The sequence below is a fragment of the Strongylocentrotus purpuratus genome, unplaced genomic scaffold, assembly GCF_000002235.5.
Source record: "Strongylocentrotus purpuratus isolate Spur 01 unplaced genomic scaffold, Spur_5.0 spur5_scaffold_13, whole genome shotgun sequence".
In the NCBI taxonomy this organism is placed as follows: Eukaryota; Metazoa; Echinodermata; class Echinoidea; order Camarodonta; family Strongylocentrotidae; genus Strongylocentrotus; species Strongylocentrotus purpuratus.
In genome coordinates this window covers 8953614-8972392 of record NW_022145598.1, presented here as the reverse complement: position 1 = coordinate 8972392, position 18779 = coordinate 8953614, and the positions used below count along the sequence as shown (strand labels likewise).

At 37.2% G+C, this 18779-nt stretch overlaps 2 protein-coding genes across 2 annotated transcripts; both read right to left on the bottom strand.

Annotated features, from left to right (window-relative positions):
* Positions 1-8858: 8858 nt before the first annotated feature.
* Positions 8859-11729, bottom strand: LOC115918555. The gene is made up of 2 exons (XM_030982849.1): positions 11171-11729; positions 8859-9224 (listed from the first exon to the last, which is right to left on the bottom strand). The coding sequence occupies exons 1-2, from the start codon at positions 11565-11567 to the stop codon at positions 9103-9105; spliced, it is 519 nt and encodes a 172-aa protein (XP_030838709.1). The 5' UTR covers positions 11568-11729; the 3' UTR covers positions 8859-9102.
* A 475-nt stretch (positions 11730-12204) lies between these two features.
* LOC115922972 (monocarboxylate transporter 13-like) lies at positions 12205-18547 on the bottom strand. Its single transcript, XM_030982848.1, has 2 exons — positions 18422-18547; positions 12205-12675 (listed from the first exon to the last, which is right to left on the bottom strand). The coding sequence occupies exons 1-2, from the start codon at positions 18486-18488 to the stop codon at positions 12314-12316; spliced, it is 429 nt and encodes a 142-aa protein (XP_030838708.1). The 5' UTR covers positions 18489-18547; the 3' UTR covers positions 12205-12313.
* Between the last annotated feature and the right edge of the window lie 232 nt (positions 18548-18779).

The following is an 18779-nucleotide window of genomic DNA, read 5'->3' as shown; positions in this document are numbered from 1 at the left end:
TTGCATATTATGACGTCAGCATATTTATGGAAAATTAATTGTATCTCTGTAAATAGTGATTGATTTTCTTCCAAATTTTGAAATGTTCTAGCTGAGACGATTTTCTACAAATGAATTGATAACAATAGTTAATTTTGACAAAAGCATCATGGCGTATTTTTGTGATTAAAGGAGGCATGTCAATTTTTCACATTTTGCGTTTATTCTCTATGGGACATGACTTTTTCTCAAAACTGGATTCTACATTCCCGTCTTTCGCGAGCAATATCTCCGTCGTTTTAGCTTCGTTTACGCTGAACTTTGAGTATGTTGTAGCTGAGACAAAAAGATATCTCAAATGTGCCCTTTATTTTGTCTCAATTTTTTGTTGGATCAGCCCACCTATACTTGTTCCAAACAAGTATTACAAATCTAGTTTATTTTTCTTATTTCTAACCACTTTTTTGTTGGCAATATAACTTGGAAATGGCTCAATCAAATAACTTGTTATTTGGCACACATATGTATAGGCATATGTACAAATCACAATAACGTTTTCAACATTGACCTTCACTGATGACGTCATCTAGGCGCCATTTTGTAAAATTTTACGAAAATCAACTCATGATCATATCTTCATAACCAAAAGGTATTTCTGATTCATATTTATCATGATCAGGGTCAATATCCGTCCGGTCAATTTCAGGTCCGCACGTCCGCGCGTCAATGCGCGCGCAAAATTTTGAAATGCTCAAAATCGTCTCAAAATCATTTTGCATACGTTTAAGGCCATTCTAAGCATTTTTTTAAAAATCGCGCACACGCGCATGCGCGCGCGTTTTCGCGCGTAAAACTATTAGACACCATAGAATCGCCATTTTTTTTCTTTCATAATATTCCACATATTTTTACAAACAAATTGATACCATGTTTGTCTCTTTATGACTATTAATAATTGAATAATCGACCGTTTAACATAAATTTCAGTGCGCGCGAACACTTGTAATACATAGCATATATGGGCAAAAACATGCCTATGCAAAATCCATTGTAGCTCTTTAGGATGCAAGGTGACCCCAATTTTTGTTCATATTTTGATTGAGTATGAATCAGAAATATGATTTCATGTCTCATTTGACCCGCAATTAACTCATGACGTCATCATAATGGCCTCTGAACATTTTTTTGGAAAATTGATTGCATCTTTCTAAAAATTGATTAATTTTCTTCAAAATTTTGATATGTTCTAGCTGAGACAATTCTGTACAAATCTAGTCTTCGCAATTTTTCATTTTGACAAAGGCATCATGGCGTATTTTGCGATTAAAGGAGGCATGTCAATTTTTCACATTTTGCGTGTATTCTCTATGGGACATGACTTTTTCTCAAAACTTGATTCTACATTTCCGTCTTTCGCGAGTAATATCTACGTTGTTTTAGCTTCATTTACGCTGAACTTCGAGTATGTTGTAGCTGAGACAAAAAGCTATCTCAAATGTACCCTTTATTTTGTCTCCATTTTTTGTTGGATGAGCCCACCTATACTTATTCCAAGCAAGTATTACAAATCTAGTTATTATTATTATTAAAATTATTATTATTATTAATATTATTATTACTATCATTATTATTATTATTATTATTATTATTATTATTATTATTATTATTATTATTATTATTATTATTAAGTATACAGCCGAATCTAATTAATGGACCCAAGGCACTACAGAGGTGACGTCATCTGAATATTTACACAAATACAATTTGGGCAAAAGGACCATTACACTAGCCCTACCAGAACCCCCTTCAATTTAAGGGCCTGACCAAAAGACAGACCCGGCCGGCTCATGACTCACAAGGTACTCTAATGAAACAAGCCTAGCCCTATTCTACCATTCCCATGACTCTATAACCAATCACCCAGTAGCACATGCGTTAATTTGTTGTCAATTCTTTGTGTAGAATGTGTGCTGTCTTACTTTATGGCAAAACGTGCAGATTATGATAGCTGAGGGTTCTATAGATAACAGATCAGTTGAAATTCATTTGTTAGATATTCTGAATGTTTTATATTTTGTTATCAATTAGTAACTTTTGGAAGCTGGGTAACATATTTAAAGCAAAATAGACTCGCTGAATTAATGAGTTTACCATAGTCAAGTCGGAACTACAAACCTCTATGTCAATTGGCATACTTAGTGCGGTTGAACAGTGAATAACTTTGCCTGAATACATGCAGTTTTTTCAGCAAACGACAAAACCTATTCTATATTGTATACGCAAATATAAAAATCAATCCCCAGTCTTCTTTTTTTTTAAATAGAAATCGCTCAAGCGGATCGCTCTTAAGAGTCACGCCGCATCACACATAACTTGGCCTGAAAACATGTATTTTTTTTTCAACAAACAACAAGCCTATTCTATATTGTATACTAAAGTATTGGTATCAACCCCCAGTCCTTTGTATGGAAATTGCTCAAGTGGATGGCTCTTAACAATCACACATCACACAACACATCACACTGGAATAGTGTATTATTATCATCAGCAGATTTTACCCGTAGCAGCACAGGTGGTAGGAGTCGTTTTTCTTTATCAAGGAGTGTGTGTGGGGAGGGGAGGTGGCTTACTTTGTCTTGTCTGTACAGCTAAACTGCCCATTCACACTGACAGCAAAGTAGTTTATTGATGAAATATATTTAAACATCTTGTTATTGATTCATAGCAAATTTCTTTTTTCAATTTAGATAGAAGGTTCCATTAAGTTAAGCATCTTGGGTTGAACTGGAGGAAGAACTTCAATAATCATTAAAAAGTGAAATCCAAATCTAACTATATAATGGAAAAATGTATTAGAACACGGCGTATTTAGTTTTTTAGTATTTATTTCGATATAGAAATGTTATCATTACATGTACTGGGTCAGAAATAAATATGTAAGTACATTATACATGTACCTTACAATGTACATTCGACTGCAGTTGTTCGTACTTCTTCAATTAAAGTTTGCTCAATCATATATAAGTACAGCGGGAGGTCGAAAAGAAGTGAGAGTGAGAGAAAGAGAACGACTAAGTGGGGTGGATAACGTGAGGGATAGAGAGAGAGAAACAGTGGTGGGAAAAATGGGTGAGAGAGATAAACACTGAGTAAAATAAGAGAGACAGACAGACAGCGGGACAAATGATCCAGACAGTCGGAAATATGAGAAACAGGAAGTGGGAAAATGAATGAGAGAGAGAGAGAGAGACATATGGAAAAATGAGAGAGACACACACACAGTGGAAAAATGAATGATAGAGAGAGAGGGGGAAAGGTGAGAGACAGACAAAGGGGAATTGAATGAGAGAGAGAGAGAAAGGCAGATGGAAAAATGAGAGAGACACACACACAGAGGAAAATGAATGATAGAGAGAGAGAGAGAGACAGTGGGAAATGAGAGAGAGAGAGAGAGAGACAGAGAGAGTGGGAAAAGGAATGATAGAGAGAGAGACACACACACACACAGTAGGAAATGAGAGAGAGAGAGAGAGAGAGAGAGGGAAAATGAATGATAGAGAGAGATAGAGACAGTTGAAAATGAATGATAGACAGACAGAGAGAGTGGGAAAATGAATAATAGAGAGAGAGAGAGAGAGACAGTGGGAAATGAGAGAGAGAGACAGTCAGAAAGAGTGGGAAAATGAATGATAGAGAGAGAGAGAGAGAGAGACAGTGGGAAATGAGAGAGAGAGACAGACAGAGAGAGTGGGAAAATGAATGATAGAGAGAGAGAGAGTGTGTGAAATGAGAGAGAGAGAGAGAGACAGAGAGAGTGTGAAAATGAATGAGAGAGAGAGAGAGAGACAGTGGGAAGTGAGAGAGAGAGAGAGACAGACAGAGAGAGTGGGAAAATGAATGATAGAGAGAGAGAGAGAGAGAGAGAGACAGTGGGAAATGAGAGAGACAGACAGACAGAGAGAGGGGGAAAATGAATGATAGAGAGAGAGAGAGAGAGAGTGGGAAATGAGAGAGACAGAGACAGACAGTGGGAAATGAGAGAGAGACAGACAGAGAGAGTGGGGAAATGAATGATAGAGAGAGAGACAGTGGGAAATGAGAGAGACACGCACAGTGGGGAAATGTATGATAGAGAAAGAGAGAGACAGTGGGAAATGAGAGAGAGAGAGAGACAGACAGTGGGAAATGAGAGAGAGACAGACAGAGAGAGTGGGAAAATGAATGATAGAAAGAGAGAGAGTGGGAAAATGAATGATAGAGAGAGAGAGAGAGTGGGAAATGAGAGAGAGAGACAGCCAGTGGGAAATGAGAGAGAGACAGACAGAGAGAGTGGGAAAATGAATGATAGAGAGAGATAGAGACAGTGGGAAATGAGAGAGAGACATACAGAGAGAGTGGGAAAATGAATGAGAGTAGAGACAGTGGGAAAACCAGAGAGAGAGAGAGAGATAGAGCTAGTGAGAGAAATTGTAAAGAATGCAAAAGAGCGAGATAGAGAGAGAGAGAGGGTTTGGTTGTGTGATGAAAAGGTTAGATTTGTATGGCTTTCATGGGCTTTTTAAAAGGTTGTTGATACTTTTTTTTCCTGGTGAACTAAATAGTTATGCATTGAAATAATTGATAACGATCTTAGAAAGTACACTGTATATGTGTATCTTATGGAATTATTGTGTCTTTGAAAGTTATATGGGCATCGTCACTGATTAGAATACAATATTCAATTTTATTCAAATAAATAACAATATTGATACGTGTATGTTAGATTTTGTCTTTTTTTTAATAGAAAAAAATAAAACACGACGTATAAAATATATGCTACTTGTAAGTGTCGGCTTGCATGGTGATGTAGATATACAGTAGACTTGCTGGTGCACCATGTGTGAGAGAGAGAGAGAGAGAGGGTTGAGGAGTCCTGAAAGGGACTCTGACTCGGTAATCTTTCTTTCCAGCCCAGACGGACAGTCAGACGAACCAGCCGACCATCCATGTCACCTCCGATGACTCAAGCCCACACGGTCACCTATTTTTCCCTGACGTCCGCACCCCGGTGACTTAAGCTCTCGCACGCCAGCTATTCTCCACACCTGACGACGGATAGTCAACCTGTTCGAAACGTCGAGCAACTCATCCTCTCCAAGCGCTTTAGTTCTCCTCAGAACTATATGCTAAGAAAGATAAGGACTACACACCCTCAAGACAGATTACCGAGTCACGAGTCCTTTTCAGGACCCTCAACCCCCTCTCTCTCTCACACATGGTGCACCCGCAAGCCTACTGTGTATACAATATATTCAAGCATGTTAACCAAAGGCGTGATATGCTACAGTATACAGATGAAAAGATCATAGTATTTGAGATGGCATGTTATAATGTATAACAACAAAAAGACTCTGTATGTCCGTTATAGATACACAGCATGGGTAGTTTAAGCGATAAACCAATTTTACTCTGTTTTATTCATGTCTATATATTAGTATTAAACATCTACGTAATAATAATAATAATAGTGTAAACTTATAGGCCCGAATTCACAAAGGAGGTTTAAATTTAACCCATGGTTTAAACCCTCATTTACATAACCCATGGTTTAAAAATAAGCGCAAATTAGGCGTACCTTGCCTGGCGCGCGTCTAATACGGGACCTCTTGACTGTGTTGCGCTTATTCAGGGACGCTCATGGCGCTAGCTCAGCAACAGTTCTCTTTGATACAAGTAAAGTAAACAATTTTACAATATATTTTTACAACATATGTTCAACAGAGTGTTGTAAAATACATGCCAAACAAAATGTAAACATGTCAATTGAAGGCAAAATATTGTGTACAAATAAGATCATAATATTTGAGATGGCATGTTATAATATTGTATACAAAAAAGGACTCTGTATTTCTTGTATAGATACACGGTATAAGCTGTCTGAGTTTTCAGCCTTTTTCACCACTGTTATATTCATGTCTACATCTTTATAAAAATATCTTCATTAAAACAAACTAAAGTTGCAAAATTCATGTCAAACAAAATATAAACGTGTCAATTGAAGGCATAATACAGTGTAGAGATAAGATCAGAATATATCAGATGGCATGTCAAGGGGACTGAATGATAAACCATTTTTACTCAGTACGTTCTTACCTACGTTGAAATAAATAAATAAAATCTACATGTAGTATATGTACCCGGGGTACATAATATAACGCGTATAAAGGGGTGTTTTTTTATAGATTGGACGCGGTCCGCGCGGTGCCGCATTAAGGGGTTCAAAAACATTCATTTTGGGCCATTTTCAAGAAAAGGGTACCTTTTTCAAAATGGTTTAAAATCGTGCTTTACGTACCGGTATACGCGTTTGGGGGTATTTTTATGGCCCTCAGGGGCCAGACCTACCAAGTCTCACGCCTCAATTGTTCAGTACGTTGGCGCACTATAAATCACGACATTGCACAGTTACTGCGCAGTCATGCGGGTACTTTTTGTAAACCATGAAAAACGGCTCAAAACCGTCATACAAGTAATTATAAACAAACATTACTGCACGGTTATCCGATTATTTTAGCTCAAAGCACGAAGTACTAATATAATTTTTGTTTTATTTCATCCACCTTTTCAACTTTCAACAATTTTTTTTTGGTTACATAATTTAAATAAGGGGGACTAAAATAACAAGCTGAACAAGATAATTCGGTTAATACTACATACCTCCTGGACATTTATAGAGATACTGCATATGCTTCGATAGGCCAATGGCGATAGTTGCATGTTAGAAGCAGTCGCTACGACGTTCTTTATGTTTAAGTTATTCCAATGAAGCTACATAGCAATGTTTACAAGTATTTCATTAAATATTACAACCTGAGGAAACTGTGTTTAACAAGTGTAGAATAATCTGTTTTAATAAAATGCCCGGTGCAGGTATACTGTTTTTCACTAAAGAAAAGTATCACTCCTTCATAAGGTCGGCCAATTACTTGCCATCGTTAAAGGGATAGTTGACTTTTGTTGCAGAGGGCGCAACACAAAATAGTTTTGTTGTGAGATAATGAAAAACTGAGTGCCAAACTTAAAACAACATACAATTTTAATGACCAAATTATCTTTGTTTGATCAAATCGGTAAAGAGACGGCTGAAATATCCATAAATATAACGATTTCTAATATTTATGGTGCCCCACAAATATTCGATAATTTCAACCAGCCGTTGACAAAACGTAATTTCTTCTTCAGCCAACGCCGATGTTGGCTTTTTGTTGGCCTTTTCGTGTTGGTTATAATACGCACAACCAGCCAGCCCATTCATTGTTATTATTAATTAATTAATTAATGGTCACCGTATATTTTTTAAAGTGGAGCTGAATTGGTCGGGTATGATCATATTGGCTAAATTTCACATATTTTTAAGTCAAAAATAACAGTTTTAGGTCCTAAAAGAGCACTAGAAATGTCATAAAGAAGAATAAGAGCAATAACCATGCACTTTGAAGCCTTTTGCGGTCTGAAGCAAGAACTCAACTATCCCTTAAAAAATTCAAGACAAAATAATCAAATAAAACAGCTAGAAACATAGTGGTAGAGGGCGGAAAAGTTCAGTAGTCTCTTGTAATTACCAGCGAGCGTAATCATACACACAAAACTGAGAATGACACAATATAATATTATAAATGATTTGCGCCTGTAAACAAGTCGCTAGCTCGTATAGGGAAAAAGAAGTGACTGTCAATGCTCTATTTCCGACAAAGAATTAAAAAACATATCACATTTGTTTCAAGGTTTGGATATTTTTGGAAACAATTTTCACTTTATGTTTTTTGACCAAGGACGATAACTATTTTATTATCTTACTCTTGGGGAAACATCCTACTCGGGAAACAGAACCAAGAAATTAAATCTCACAAAATTTAAATCGTGTTACTTTGAAAGTAATCTATTAAGATGCAAACAACAAAACATTTTAACCGAATAAAACTATTTTCTCCACTTTATAACCATGTAGAAATGAACCGGAGAGGAGGTAGCTTAAATGGGCTGTAGAATGACGAGACTATTTGTCTTACCCGTGGCCTGACTCGAGGCCAATCGGGTATACTACTACGACTATGGACGACGCGACCGCAGTAGGCCTATGTATTCACGTGCGTGCAACATACGCAAACCGAAGAGTGAGGAGAACTTCGGTCTGTTTAGCGAACGCTAGAACGCTGACCCAGTAATAATCAAGTCCATTCGTTTACGTGCAGTTCTCCAAAAGAAGTCGTGGATAACGTTAACCAGTATTTCCCATGCTACAGCCCCTTTAATATATAGGAAAAACAAATTATATAAACACAGAGTAGAGTGGCAACATATAAACAACGTTATACAAAATAGGGTCCCTCCATGGACCAAACACATTGACCAAACACATGGCCCTTAATTCAAACCGAAGGAGGGATACAGCCACAATCAACGTAAACTCGGTCGTTGTTTTTTGTTCAAAATATTATTTTTTCTTCTCGTTCATTGTTTTCTGCTTTTATTGTTATCGTTACCTCTCAACATTATATATTTCATTTGGGACTCTCAATAATGCCAGGTCAATATCCATTTAATCTTTTCAACAATATCTAGGAGGAGGGCCTTCCCAATGGGAGGGAATGTGCATAAACAAGCTTCTAGAAGATGATATCGTTTATTCATTGCATTCACTCTGCAAGTGAAACTATACATGTACCTTCTACATAAATCTACTCCATCGACTAACCGTATCGATTGGTTGTTCTTGATAAAAACCGATCAGAATCGTTATTCTATTGTTGTAGGACATGGGATTTTGTTTTAATGCAAATGTTTTTTTTTTTTTTATTGTACTCTACAATACTTGAACATATTAAGAGACAATTTTTTTCAAATTCTATACACAGTATGTTGGTAATAAATGTATTATTATATTCAGCATGTAAAACAAAAGTATCTATGAGTTGCCTATCGATTACTTATATAATAAGCTCCAAATGCGTTTATGAAAAAGGAAAAGAAATTGTTTTTAAAATAATTTTATTTTTAATATATAAAAAGAAAACATTCTGAACGAACTCGCTTTCAAAGCTCACCATAAAAAAATATATGTTACACGCTTCCGATACAGCATGTTCAGACGGGGTTTGCTTTTGGTCTGCATCTCACGACTACCATTAGGAGGAGAACGACAACCTCGATGAAAGCTAATAGTTTGAACGTTGCGTTGTAGGATGAGAAGTGATCCGCAATCATTCCTGAAAAAAATACAATGAGAGCAATTTGAATCCACTTTGTTGATCTGAATACCTATGAATAAATCCCTTCATTACAGTTATTTGATCAGTCACTATTTTGATCTTTTTGCATTAATTGCGTTATCCAATCTATTTCTACATGATTAACCTGCAACCCTTTAAAGCCCAAGTCCACTCCAAAAATATATTACTTTCAATAGAAGCAGAAAAATCAGACTAACCAAGCAAAAAAAGTCTGAGTAAAATCGGATAACTAATAAGAAAGTTATGAATTTTTAATGACATTAAAAACTTTGAAAATCACTAGACAAATTGGCAACTCACTCATGAGTCTGTGACCTCATGATATAAATTTCCTATTTTCTCCTTAAGAATCTTATTTATTTACACCAGCAACCAAGTTAGATTAATTGTAATATGTTTTTGTGTGGATGCACTAATATAGAGTAATTTTTTCCACAAACAGTTAAATCATGAAAAATGTGAATTTTGATAAACTTTTTATATAAAAATCAATAATTATGAATATACAATATTCAGAAAAAAGTATAAGTTCTTCAAAGTTCATAGAAGATTTTGTGAAATGTCATGCACGCAATATGATACAAATCATATAACCTGGGCAAAGGCATGGGGAAATCAAGTTTGGGGAATAAAAAGGGAAATTAATGGGATTAAACCATATAGAGCAATTGATAAATAGTGAGAACATGACGTCACAAACTGATAACCATCTTTGCAATTTGTGTTGTATTTCTCATTGTTCCGTAGTTTTACATACTTTTTCAAATAATCATAACTTTCTTATTAGTTATCCGATTTTGCTCAAACTTTTTTTGATTGGTTTGTCTGATTTTTTCTGCTTTTATTGAAAGTAAGTTATTTTTCGAGTGGATTTGTCCTTAAATCATTTGGTGCCCGCTGGACCAGTCACGTGTGAAGATTCTCTTCATGACGGATGTTGTGTATTAAATGAATATTCATTTCATAATGACTATTCGATATAAATAGACACTGATATATATCATATATAAATCAGTAACTGTACCCCAAGATTATTTTATTTATTATTTGGTCTCGATACAGCTCTTATAATTGCTGCCCTCTATCGCCACCATTATTTTCCTCGTCTGCGTTTGATACCAATGGGCGTTGTCTTCATATCCATTAAATCCTTAAATGCAAACTATCTCTAAATTACTGGTAGGGAACTGTACCCCACACCTACTGAGTTTGCAATCTTTGTTCAGTCTATCATTGAACCTAATAACATTATAGTGTTTTTTTTAAGCTGTTAGAGCAAAATCAGTTCATAATCGTGTTTTTTAATTGCATTCCAAATCAACGAATAAAATCACGAGAAGGGTTAATTGTTGAAATTGATCTTATCGAACCATTTTCTTTGCTTTCATGAAGGTTGTCAAACTGATTTTCTTCTTTCTGGAAACAACATGAAAACAAACTAAAAATTATTTTTATTCAATTCAAGTTAAACGTAAAGACCAGTTTTGGAAACGCCCCCCCCCCCCCTCTCAAAAAATGAAACGGAAGTTCTTATTACCAATCATGTGAAAGAATATGTTTTGACTAATACGTGATGATTCAAATTTTGCCGGGAAACCGCCTACTAATTGATATGTTTGGTAAATTATTATATCTATCTGGACTGGATAGATATATTGTAGTCCCATATGCATCTTTCTGTGTACAGTGCTTGTAACTTTACCAAGACTGGGCCAAATTTCTTATCATTTTGATGATTCCAGAACCCTGCCGGACACACCAATATATATATATATATATATATATATGCTAGATGATCAACCTTTTCTGATCGATTCCACAACGTTTCTTTCACAAAGCAATCGCCTGACCGGCACTAGTCTATACCTTTAACAACAACAAATTATTTTAATGGCTCATATGCGTTTTTGGTGAATCCTTACCACTCAAATAGCCACCAAGAAACCGCCCGGATCCGATAAAAATTAAGGTGGCTGCATACACGACATCAAACTTCTCTGGAGATGCTCTGTACCTCACAACCAACTGTCCTAACACCGCCTCCCCTCCTACTGCCATTGCGGAGATACATGACGTCACCAACATGGCGTAGAAGTTGGTGAAATACACGTCGCAAAGAAGAGTGGCGATGTTTAAGATTGTAGCGAAGAGAAAGAGGGTAACAGGTTTGACGAGGCTGTTGGTAAGGACACCTACAGCAGCCCTGCCGAAGGTATTCCCTATTGCTGCTGAGAAAGTGATGATAATGGTGTTCCGGACAGAGATTCCCCTCTGCAGAGCATGCGGTATAAGAAAGGAGTGCCAACCTCCCCAAACCATATGCGACGCGAAAATTGCACCAAGTAGCACATTGAGCACAGGATCCACGTAAAAATCAGATTGGCAAAGGCTGTTGGTGATACTACGAAAAACTCCAATCTCGTCTCTGTTGTCATCTTTTGTAAAGAAAATTTGATTATGAAGGCCTCCAAAAAGGGGTTTAATCTCAAAATTACTTTCGATATGAATTTACCTCTAAAATATCAAAGTACACAAGGAAAATGTAGGTCTCTCATCAATTGTCTAATACAAACAAATTAAAGATTTGTTTTAAATACAAAACTAAACATTATATCTACAATTCCTTTCTCTGCACAAACTCCATTATATTATCTAAGAGTATTCCACTGTATTGTTATTCAGCTGTTTATTGTCGCTCGAAGGGTTGGCAAAACCCTCGACCCTGTCCATAACATATGTTGAACCGAGGTGGCGCACCTTAGTAAGCAGCCAAAGCATTTATGTTAAAATCGGACAGGGTTACATATCGTCGACCATAATTTACCATTTATGTCAGTCTTCTTAGACTTATTAAGCACACGAGAACGAGGCCCACACGACTGACACGGTAGGTCTAGAAAATCTTCTGACAAACTGTCAACATTGTAAAAGGCCCACGAGACTAACAGGACACAAGACCGACATGTTGGTCTTCTTGGCTTTTCTGCCATATTTTTCTGACATAAGTTCACGAGACCGACAATGGCGTTCGCATGAGACTGCCGGTCTCACGGGCTTTTGGTCTACTAGGAATACCGGTCCAACTCACCTTCTGTGTCCTTGCTTGTGCTGATGTTGCTCTCCTCTTCCTCGTTAAACTCTGGGGGCGAACTTGGGACACTCTGAACGTCATTTCTCTGTGTGCTGCTCTCATCTGAATCGAACTTGATTGCCATGCCAACTGGGATAATATGTGCCATCAGCGCGCTAATGATGAGCAGTCCACCTCTCCAACCGTAAGCTTGACGTAGGAATTCAGCTATGAGTGGTAACAGAAACATTCCGACGCCATATCCAGTCAAACTAATGCTGAAAAGTAGGTTGAAATTTTGAGCCACGTGGTGCAATGTCATGGTACAACATATATGTACCATGCAATATCCAAGACCTGTTTCACATGAAAAGAAAACATGTAGGAGAATTGAAATTGGATTATCGTATCTGAATAAAATGCATAAGTACCCATTAAAATTTGATGTACAAGAATAATTCACGAACGTCATTTTTCAGATAAGTTATATTTTTTAAAGTTTACTTATTTGACATATTTATACAGGATAAAAAAAGAAACAATCGAATCAGCAAAGCTGTTTTTCATCGATGTCCTGTTAACATGATTAAACATTTCCAATTTAACAAATGGGATTCTTTTAATTACATCAGTCAAAAAATACACAAAATAAGGCTCTAAAATGCAAAAAAAAACACAATATTAGAAATTCGTTTGAAAGAAGTTAATGAATGGCCAATCTTATATGTTGAGTGAAAAAATATAATAGCAACAATAAAGACGGTTAAGAATCCCAATTATATCATAATTTAAGGTTCAAGCTTTCTGATTGTCGGAACTGCGGGCATTTAGCTATTGGACGCCTAAAATATCAGACGAAAGCTAAAACTTTAGTGCGGGCAAAAGCTCCCTTTGTGCGTCGAACAAATTAAGAATGAACGTGTTTATAGTGGATACGCACAACAAGACACGATCAGTTCGCTAACTATTCCATGTATTCTATTGTAAATATTCTTTAAAAGAATTCACTTTACCTCGAGCATTAAACATAATGCTCTGATAATGATGAGGATGATGAGAATTATGATATAATCCTCGTAATCGTTATGATCATTATTATTTTCATTATCGTATACTGTATTTCTGTTACTGTAATTAGTTTGTATGTACGAATGAGTATATATGTGTGCCTCAGTAATCTAGGTTTCACAGACGTGGTTGAATCAGATAAAAGGATTTACGCCTAGGGACCGACCTTTAACGTCACTATCCGAAAGACGTGACTCAGTTTCAAACCGGGGTCACCTGTGCCAGTTTGTAGGCGAAGACAGAGAGCTGAGCAAACTCACATCTCCCTATCATCCATATCCCATATTCGTATTAAAAAAATATGTATTGTAATCATGAAGGGGGCTCGAAGTGTACATGTGATTATATCATCGTTGTAGCTAAGCAGAGGTTAAAGATAAACTCCAGTACTGGTAAAAAAAAAAAAAAATTCTCACAGAATCAAACGAAACTTACACTGAATGTTCAAGATTACAAATAAATGACATGTGCCAAACAATTTTGGAAGAAAATAGAAATACAAGGAAATCAAGGTAGTACTAGCCCCGACACCATGTGTGTTGTCCCATATATAGCTTTCTACACTGTCGCTCATAAAGGTGGAATATTTTGTTTTACCCCAATTTATGGAATTATTTTAAAAATAATTTAAAAATAATAGATCTAGATAATAGTTGACATTCTCAGATTTTATTGAATAATAATTTGCCAATGTGTGTTTTGCGTGACTGCTAAAGCATGTGTATGCTACTATGCTTATCAACTAGGGGACCTATGCCCTTAAGTCATAAAATGACAGTAATGAGGATTAATGCCCCACAAAAGGGCACTAATATAGCACATCGACACGGTTTTGATCCTGGGGCCTCACAGTTACGAGGCCATTGCTTTGTCACTCAACCGTGACTGTACGCAGCGGGGGCTAGGGTAGGGGGCAGTTTCCATAAATAAAAAAAAACACAGAAAATGCAATAAATTTTCAATAATTTGTTGCATGTTACCCCGGTCCCCAACATAAACAAATCTTCTGTTTGCCCATGCCTTGAGCCATAATGCATGACTGTCCAGAGGATTTTTTTTATGTTGGGGACCGGGGTAAAATGCAATAAATTATTGAAAATGTATTGCATTTTCTGTGATTTTTTTTATTTATGGAAACTGCCCCCTACCCTAGCCCCCCCTGCGTACAGTCGTGGTTCAGTGCCAAAACAATGGCCTCGTAACTGTGAGGCCCCAGGATCAAAACCGTGTCGATGTGCTATATTAGTGCCCTTTTATGGGGCATTAATCCTCATTACTGTCATTTATGACTTGAGGGCGTAAGTCCACTAGTTAATTAGCATAGTAGCATACACATGCTTTAGCAGTCCCGCAAAACACACATTGGCAAATTATTATTCAATAAAATCTGAGAATGTATACTATTATCTAGATCTATTATTTTTAAATAATTTTTAAAATAATTCCATGAATTGGGGTAAAACTAAAATATTCCACCTTTATGAGCGACAGTGTATGTGAGTGCTTGTTACTTTACCAAGACTCGGTCAAATTTATTATGATTTTGATGACTCCAGAACCTTGCAGTGCTCACCAATACTTACATGCTACATGATCAACTGTTTCTGATCCTTTCCACACCTTTTCTTATTGCAATTTAAATTAAGATCTTTATATTTGTAATTAATAATTTCATATTTGCAATGTTCTTTTGACAGTGTATCACATGTTTCTACTAAATATTCTTCCAATTTGAAATATGTGGTAGCTGAGAGTTTGCGCTACAGGGGCCGCACTATATACTGTGCATTTACCTCAGCGCTATTTTGGCCCCGTTTACCCATGACCGCAAGTATTCTATGGAACAAACATCGATTTTCTAAATTATAATACAAAACTAGGTAAATATTGTTATGGCATCATGAAATTTAATACAATGCCGCACGATGGCACGCTTTCAAATCTTCAAATGCCTACTACGTACTACCTATATTTGTACAAGTTACAATAGTTGAGGATGTTAGGAGGAGAAATGGAGCAGTTTGTTGCAAATTTCTAAACGCACCACATTTGGTGATGCTACTCAATTGATTGGATATCAAGAAGGGTGTCCCCTAGAGCCACCATTTTGGTCAGATCTAAAATGGCCGCCAGATAAGTTTGCACAACGGGAAGCTCTATAACAGGAGTTCTCAAACCTTTTAGTTGACGGTCCATATGTATTTATTAGCGATGTATGGTCCGTTACTTGGGAAGCCCTTCGCCTGAAAATTACGGTCGATATTAAATTCAACTTAAGTTGAACAATGTACAATTGAGTGTTAGAAAATTGGGTACGACCCAAACATAACTCAATTTTGATTAAGACTATATAGACAATCTATACTCCTTGATTATACGGTAATGAAACTCGTATACTGAAAAAATGAGGCTAGATTTAGGTCTATATCTATTATAAGGAGAGTTGTTACTGGCAAAAGATAAACAGAGCCTACGAGTTTTAACAATAAATATCGGCTTAGGGCCTATATAAGGCCTTTAAGTGTTAACAGGGGCGTTGTGGCGTGCGCCTGTAATCCAGCTAACTATGGAAATTAAAAACTGATTCAGCCGAGGACGCAGGTTCGAAACTGAGTCACGTCTTTTGGATGGACCAGGTGACGTTAAAGGTCGGTCCCCAGACGTAAATAATCATATCTGATCATTGATACATGTCTGTAAAAACTCAACTACACACACGAAGGTTCGGAAGTCTTCAAGTAATCCCAATATTTCATCCAGGCCATTCATGCATTTTCCACGATGTTGCTATTTTCTAAATGCACTAAGACAGGCACCGCTTTTCTTTCAAATTTGGTCCATTGTTTCTATACTTTTCTCCTTGGTGTTTCTTTTATCTACTCTCTCCTCCCCCCCCTCTCTCTCTCTCTCTCTCTTAGATCGTCTTCATAATTTCTCGTTTTTCCTGAGGTGTCTCTTTAGTTTTTACTAAGACATTCAAATCGTAGTTATATAAATGTCCGTGTTGTCAACAATAAGTCAATTAAAGTTTTGACATCCCAGTTCTCAATGATTCTCCTCATTGGTGCCCTCCATTCATCTTTTGTCAAAAGCTAATGGCATTCTATTTAATTATTGTTTTGTATGCATCTATTTGCATTCGGTAGACAAGTCCTCTTAGATTGAGTGGACGAGAACACGACGAACGCCGACTGAACATGCGTGTCAACGTACTCAACTGCCCATGTTGACTACAATTAGAAATCTTTTAGCTTTCACTCGACGATATACATGCATACAGGAAGTATAAGCGTGCACGCGCGCGCACGCGGCATACTAGCAGGGGCGTACGCAGGATTTTTTCAAGGGGGGGGGGGGGGGTTTAAATCTGGCCCAAAATATTTTGCTCCCGAAAATTTGAAAATCGCGTCGACAGAAAAGTCATTCAGTGGGGGGGGGGGGGGGGGGGGGGGGGGGGGTAAGAGGACACTTTTTTTTTTTTTTTTGTATCGAAATTTGAAAATTTGACATTTTGCTCCGTTGGGGGGGGGGGGTAAGGTCATCTTTTTGAGGTCGGCCATGGGAATTTTTTTTTTTTTTTTTTTTTTTTTTTTAATTAAAAAAAAAAAAAAATCCAAAAGGGGGGGGGGGGGGGGGTTTTAGGGAAATTTAGGGGGGGTTTACACACAAAAATTTACCAAAGGGGGGGGGGTTTAACCCCCCCCCTCCCTGTGTACGCGCCTGCATACTAGTACCGTACTAGATTTAGGAAGATCAAGGTTGAAGCAGTCTCGATCGCCGACTGAGACGACGTGACGCATGCGCAGTGCCTTAAAATGACGTCACAAGTTGCAGTCGAAGCTGTCGACGTGCAAATCTAAAAGTCCCTGTTGGTAGGGTGGTTCGAGTTTGTCCTTAGCTAGCTTCCCGATCCACTTTTTTTTTTTTTTTTGTATCGAAATTTGAAAATTTGACATTTTGCTCCGTTGGGGGGGGGGGGGGGGGGGGTAAGGTCATCTTTTTGAGGTCGGCCATGGGAATTTTTTTTTTTTTTTTTTTTTTTTTTTAATTAAAAAAAAAAAAAAAATCCAAAAGGGGGGGGGGGGGGGGTTTTAGGGAAATTTAGGGGGGGTTTACACACAAAAATTTACCAAAGGGGGGGGGGGGGTTTAACCCCCCCCCCCCCTCCCTGTGTACGCGCCTGCATACTAGTACCGTACTAGATTTAGGAAGATCAAGGTTGAAGCAGTCTCGATCGCCGACTGAGACGACGTGACGCATGCGCAGTGCCTTAAAATGACGTCACAAGTTGCAGTCGAAGCTGTCGACGTGCAAATCTAAAAGTCCCTGTTGGTAGGGTGGTTCGAGTTTGTCCTTAGCTAGCTTCCCGATCCACTTCTCCTGAACTACACTCCTATAAGATGGGTGAGAACATATTTTGGAAGTTGGGGTTTATAATCATCGTGCTTCGGTAATGCAGAAGGGGAGCTATATAAACTATAATAGTTAATAAACCATGAGCTCAAATGGCGGAAGTAATCTCAAGGGGCGCCCTCTTTGACATCGAATTGATGAATTAACATCAGAATAAGATTTTCGATATCTGTAGGCCCCATCATTTTTCAGAGGTTAATTTTTCTAGCCATTTTAATTTTTAAATACTATTGAATTCCAGCTCATCTGGCGGGCTTTTGTTTTTATTGGACCAAAATGTCGGCCCCAGGCGGTGCCCTTCTTGGCGTCCGTAAAAAATCTTAATAGTATGGCGTGTTCGACGTCTTTGCCAAATTTAGTGCTTTTAGACCAATCTGAACCAAAGTATTCCTTACACCCATTCAATGTGGATCATAGTTTGTTTTCATGCTTTTTCCAAAAAGTGGAAAATCTGATTTATAACCTTCACTATGAAAGCGAGACAAATGATTTGATCAAATATGTTCAACAATTAACTCTCCCTCCCAACTTCTTACGAAAACCTTTCATGTAATCAGGTGTAAGGTTAAAGATAAACATGGACTGTAATTTAGTTAATAAGATTATATGAACAGTTTCTTACCGGTTATTGAGAGATAGATTGACATTTGAGCGTTGCTGGTTGCCATGGAAGTCAAGGCCACGCCCATCGAAGCGAGACATGTACCAAATATTAGGAGCAGACGACGAATGGAATGGTGGCGATAGAGGGCAGTAATTATAGGAGCTATATGAAGACAGAAAAAAATCTTATGCTCATATAATTAGCAACATTTCTTATAACTTATATTCATCTGCTTGAATCTATTTCAAATATTAGTCATGAATTGAATATTCTTTAAAGGTACTATGTCCCATTCGCAGGCCAACAAAATGAAAAGATTAAATTCCAACGGCATTTGAAAGATAATACTAATTTAGAACTTCCCTAAAAAAAGGTG

Coding starts and splice junctions, on each gene's coding strand:
- LOC115918555 (XM_030982849.1), bottom strand. CDS start 11,567: ATGGTTTGGGGAGGTTGGCACTCCTTTCTTATACCGCATGCTCTGCAG. Junction 9,225..11,170: donor TCTTGGTGGCTATTTGAGTG/GTAAGGATTCAC, acceptor TATTTTTTTCAG/GAATGATTGCGGATCACTTC.
- LOC115922972 (XM_030982848.1), bottom strand. CDS start 18,488: ATGGGCGTGGCCTTGACTTCCATGGCAACCAGCAACGCTCAAATGTCA. Junction 12,676..18,421: donor AATCTATCTCTCAATAACCG/GTAAGAAACTGT, acceptor CATGTGAAACAG/GTCTTGGATATTGCATGGTA.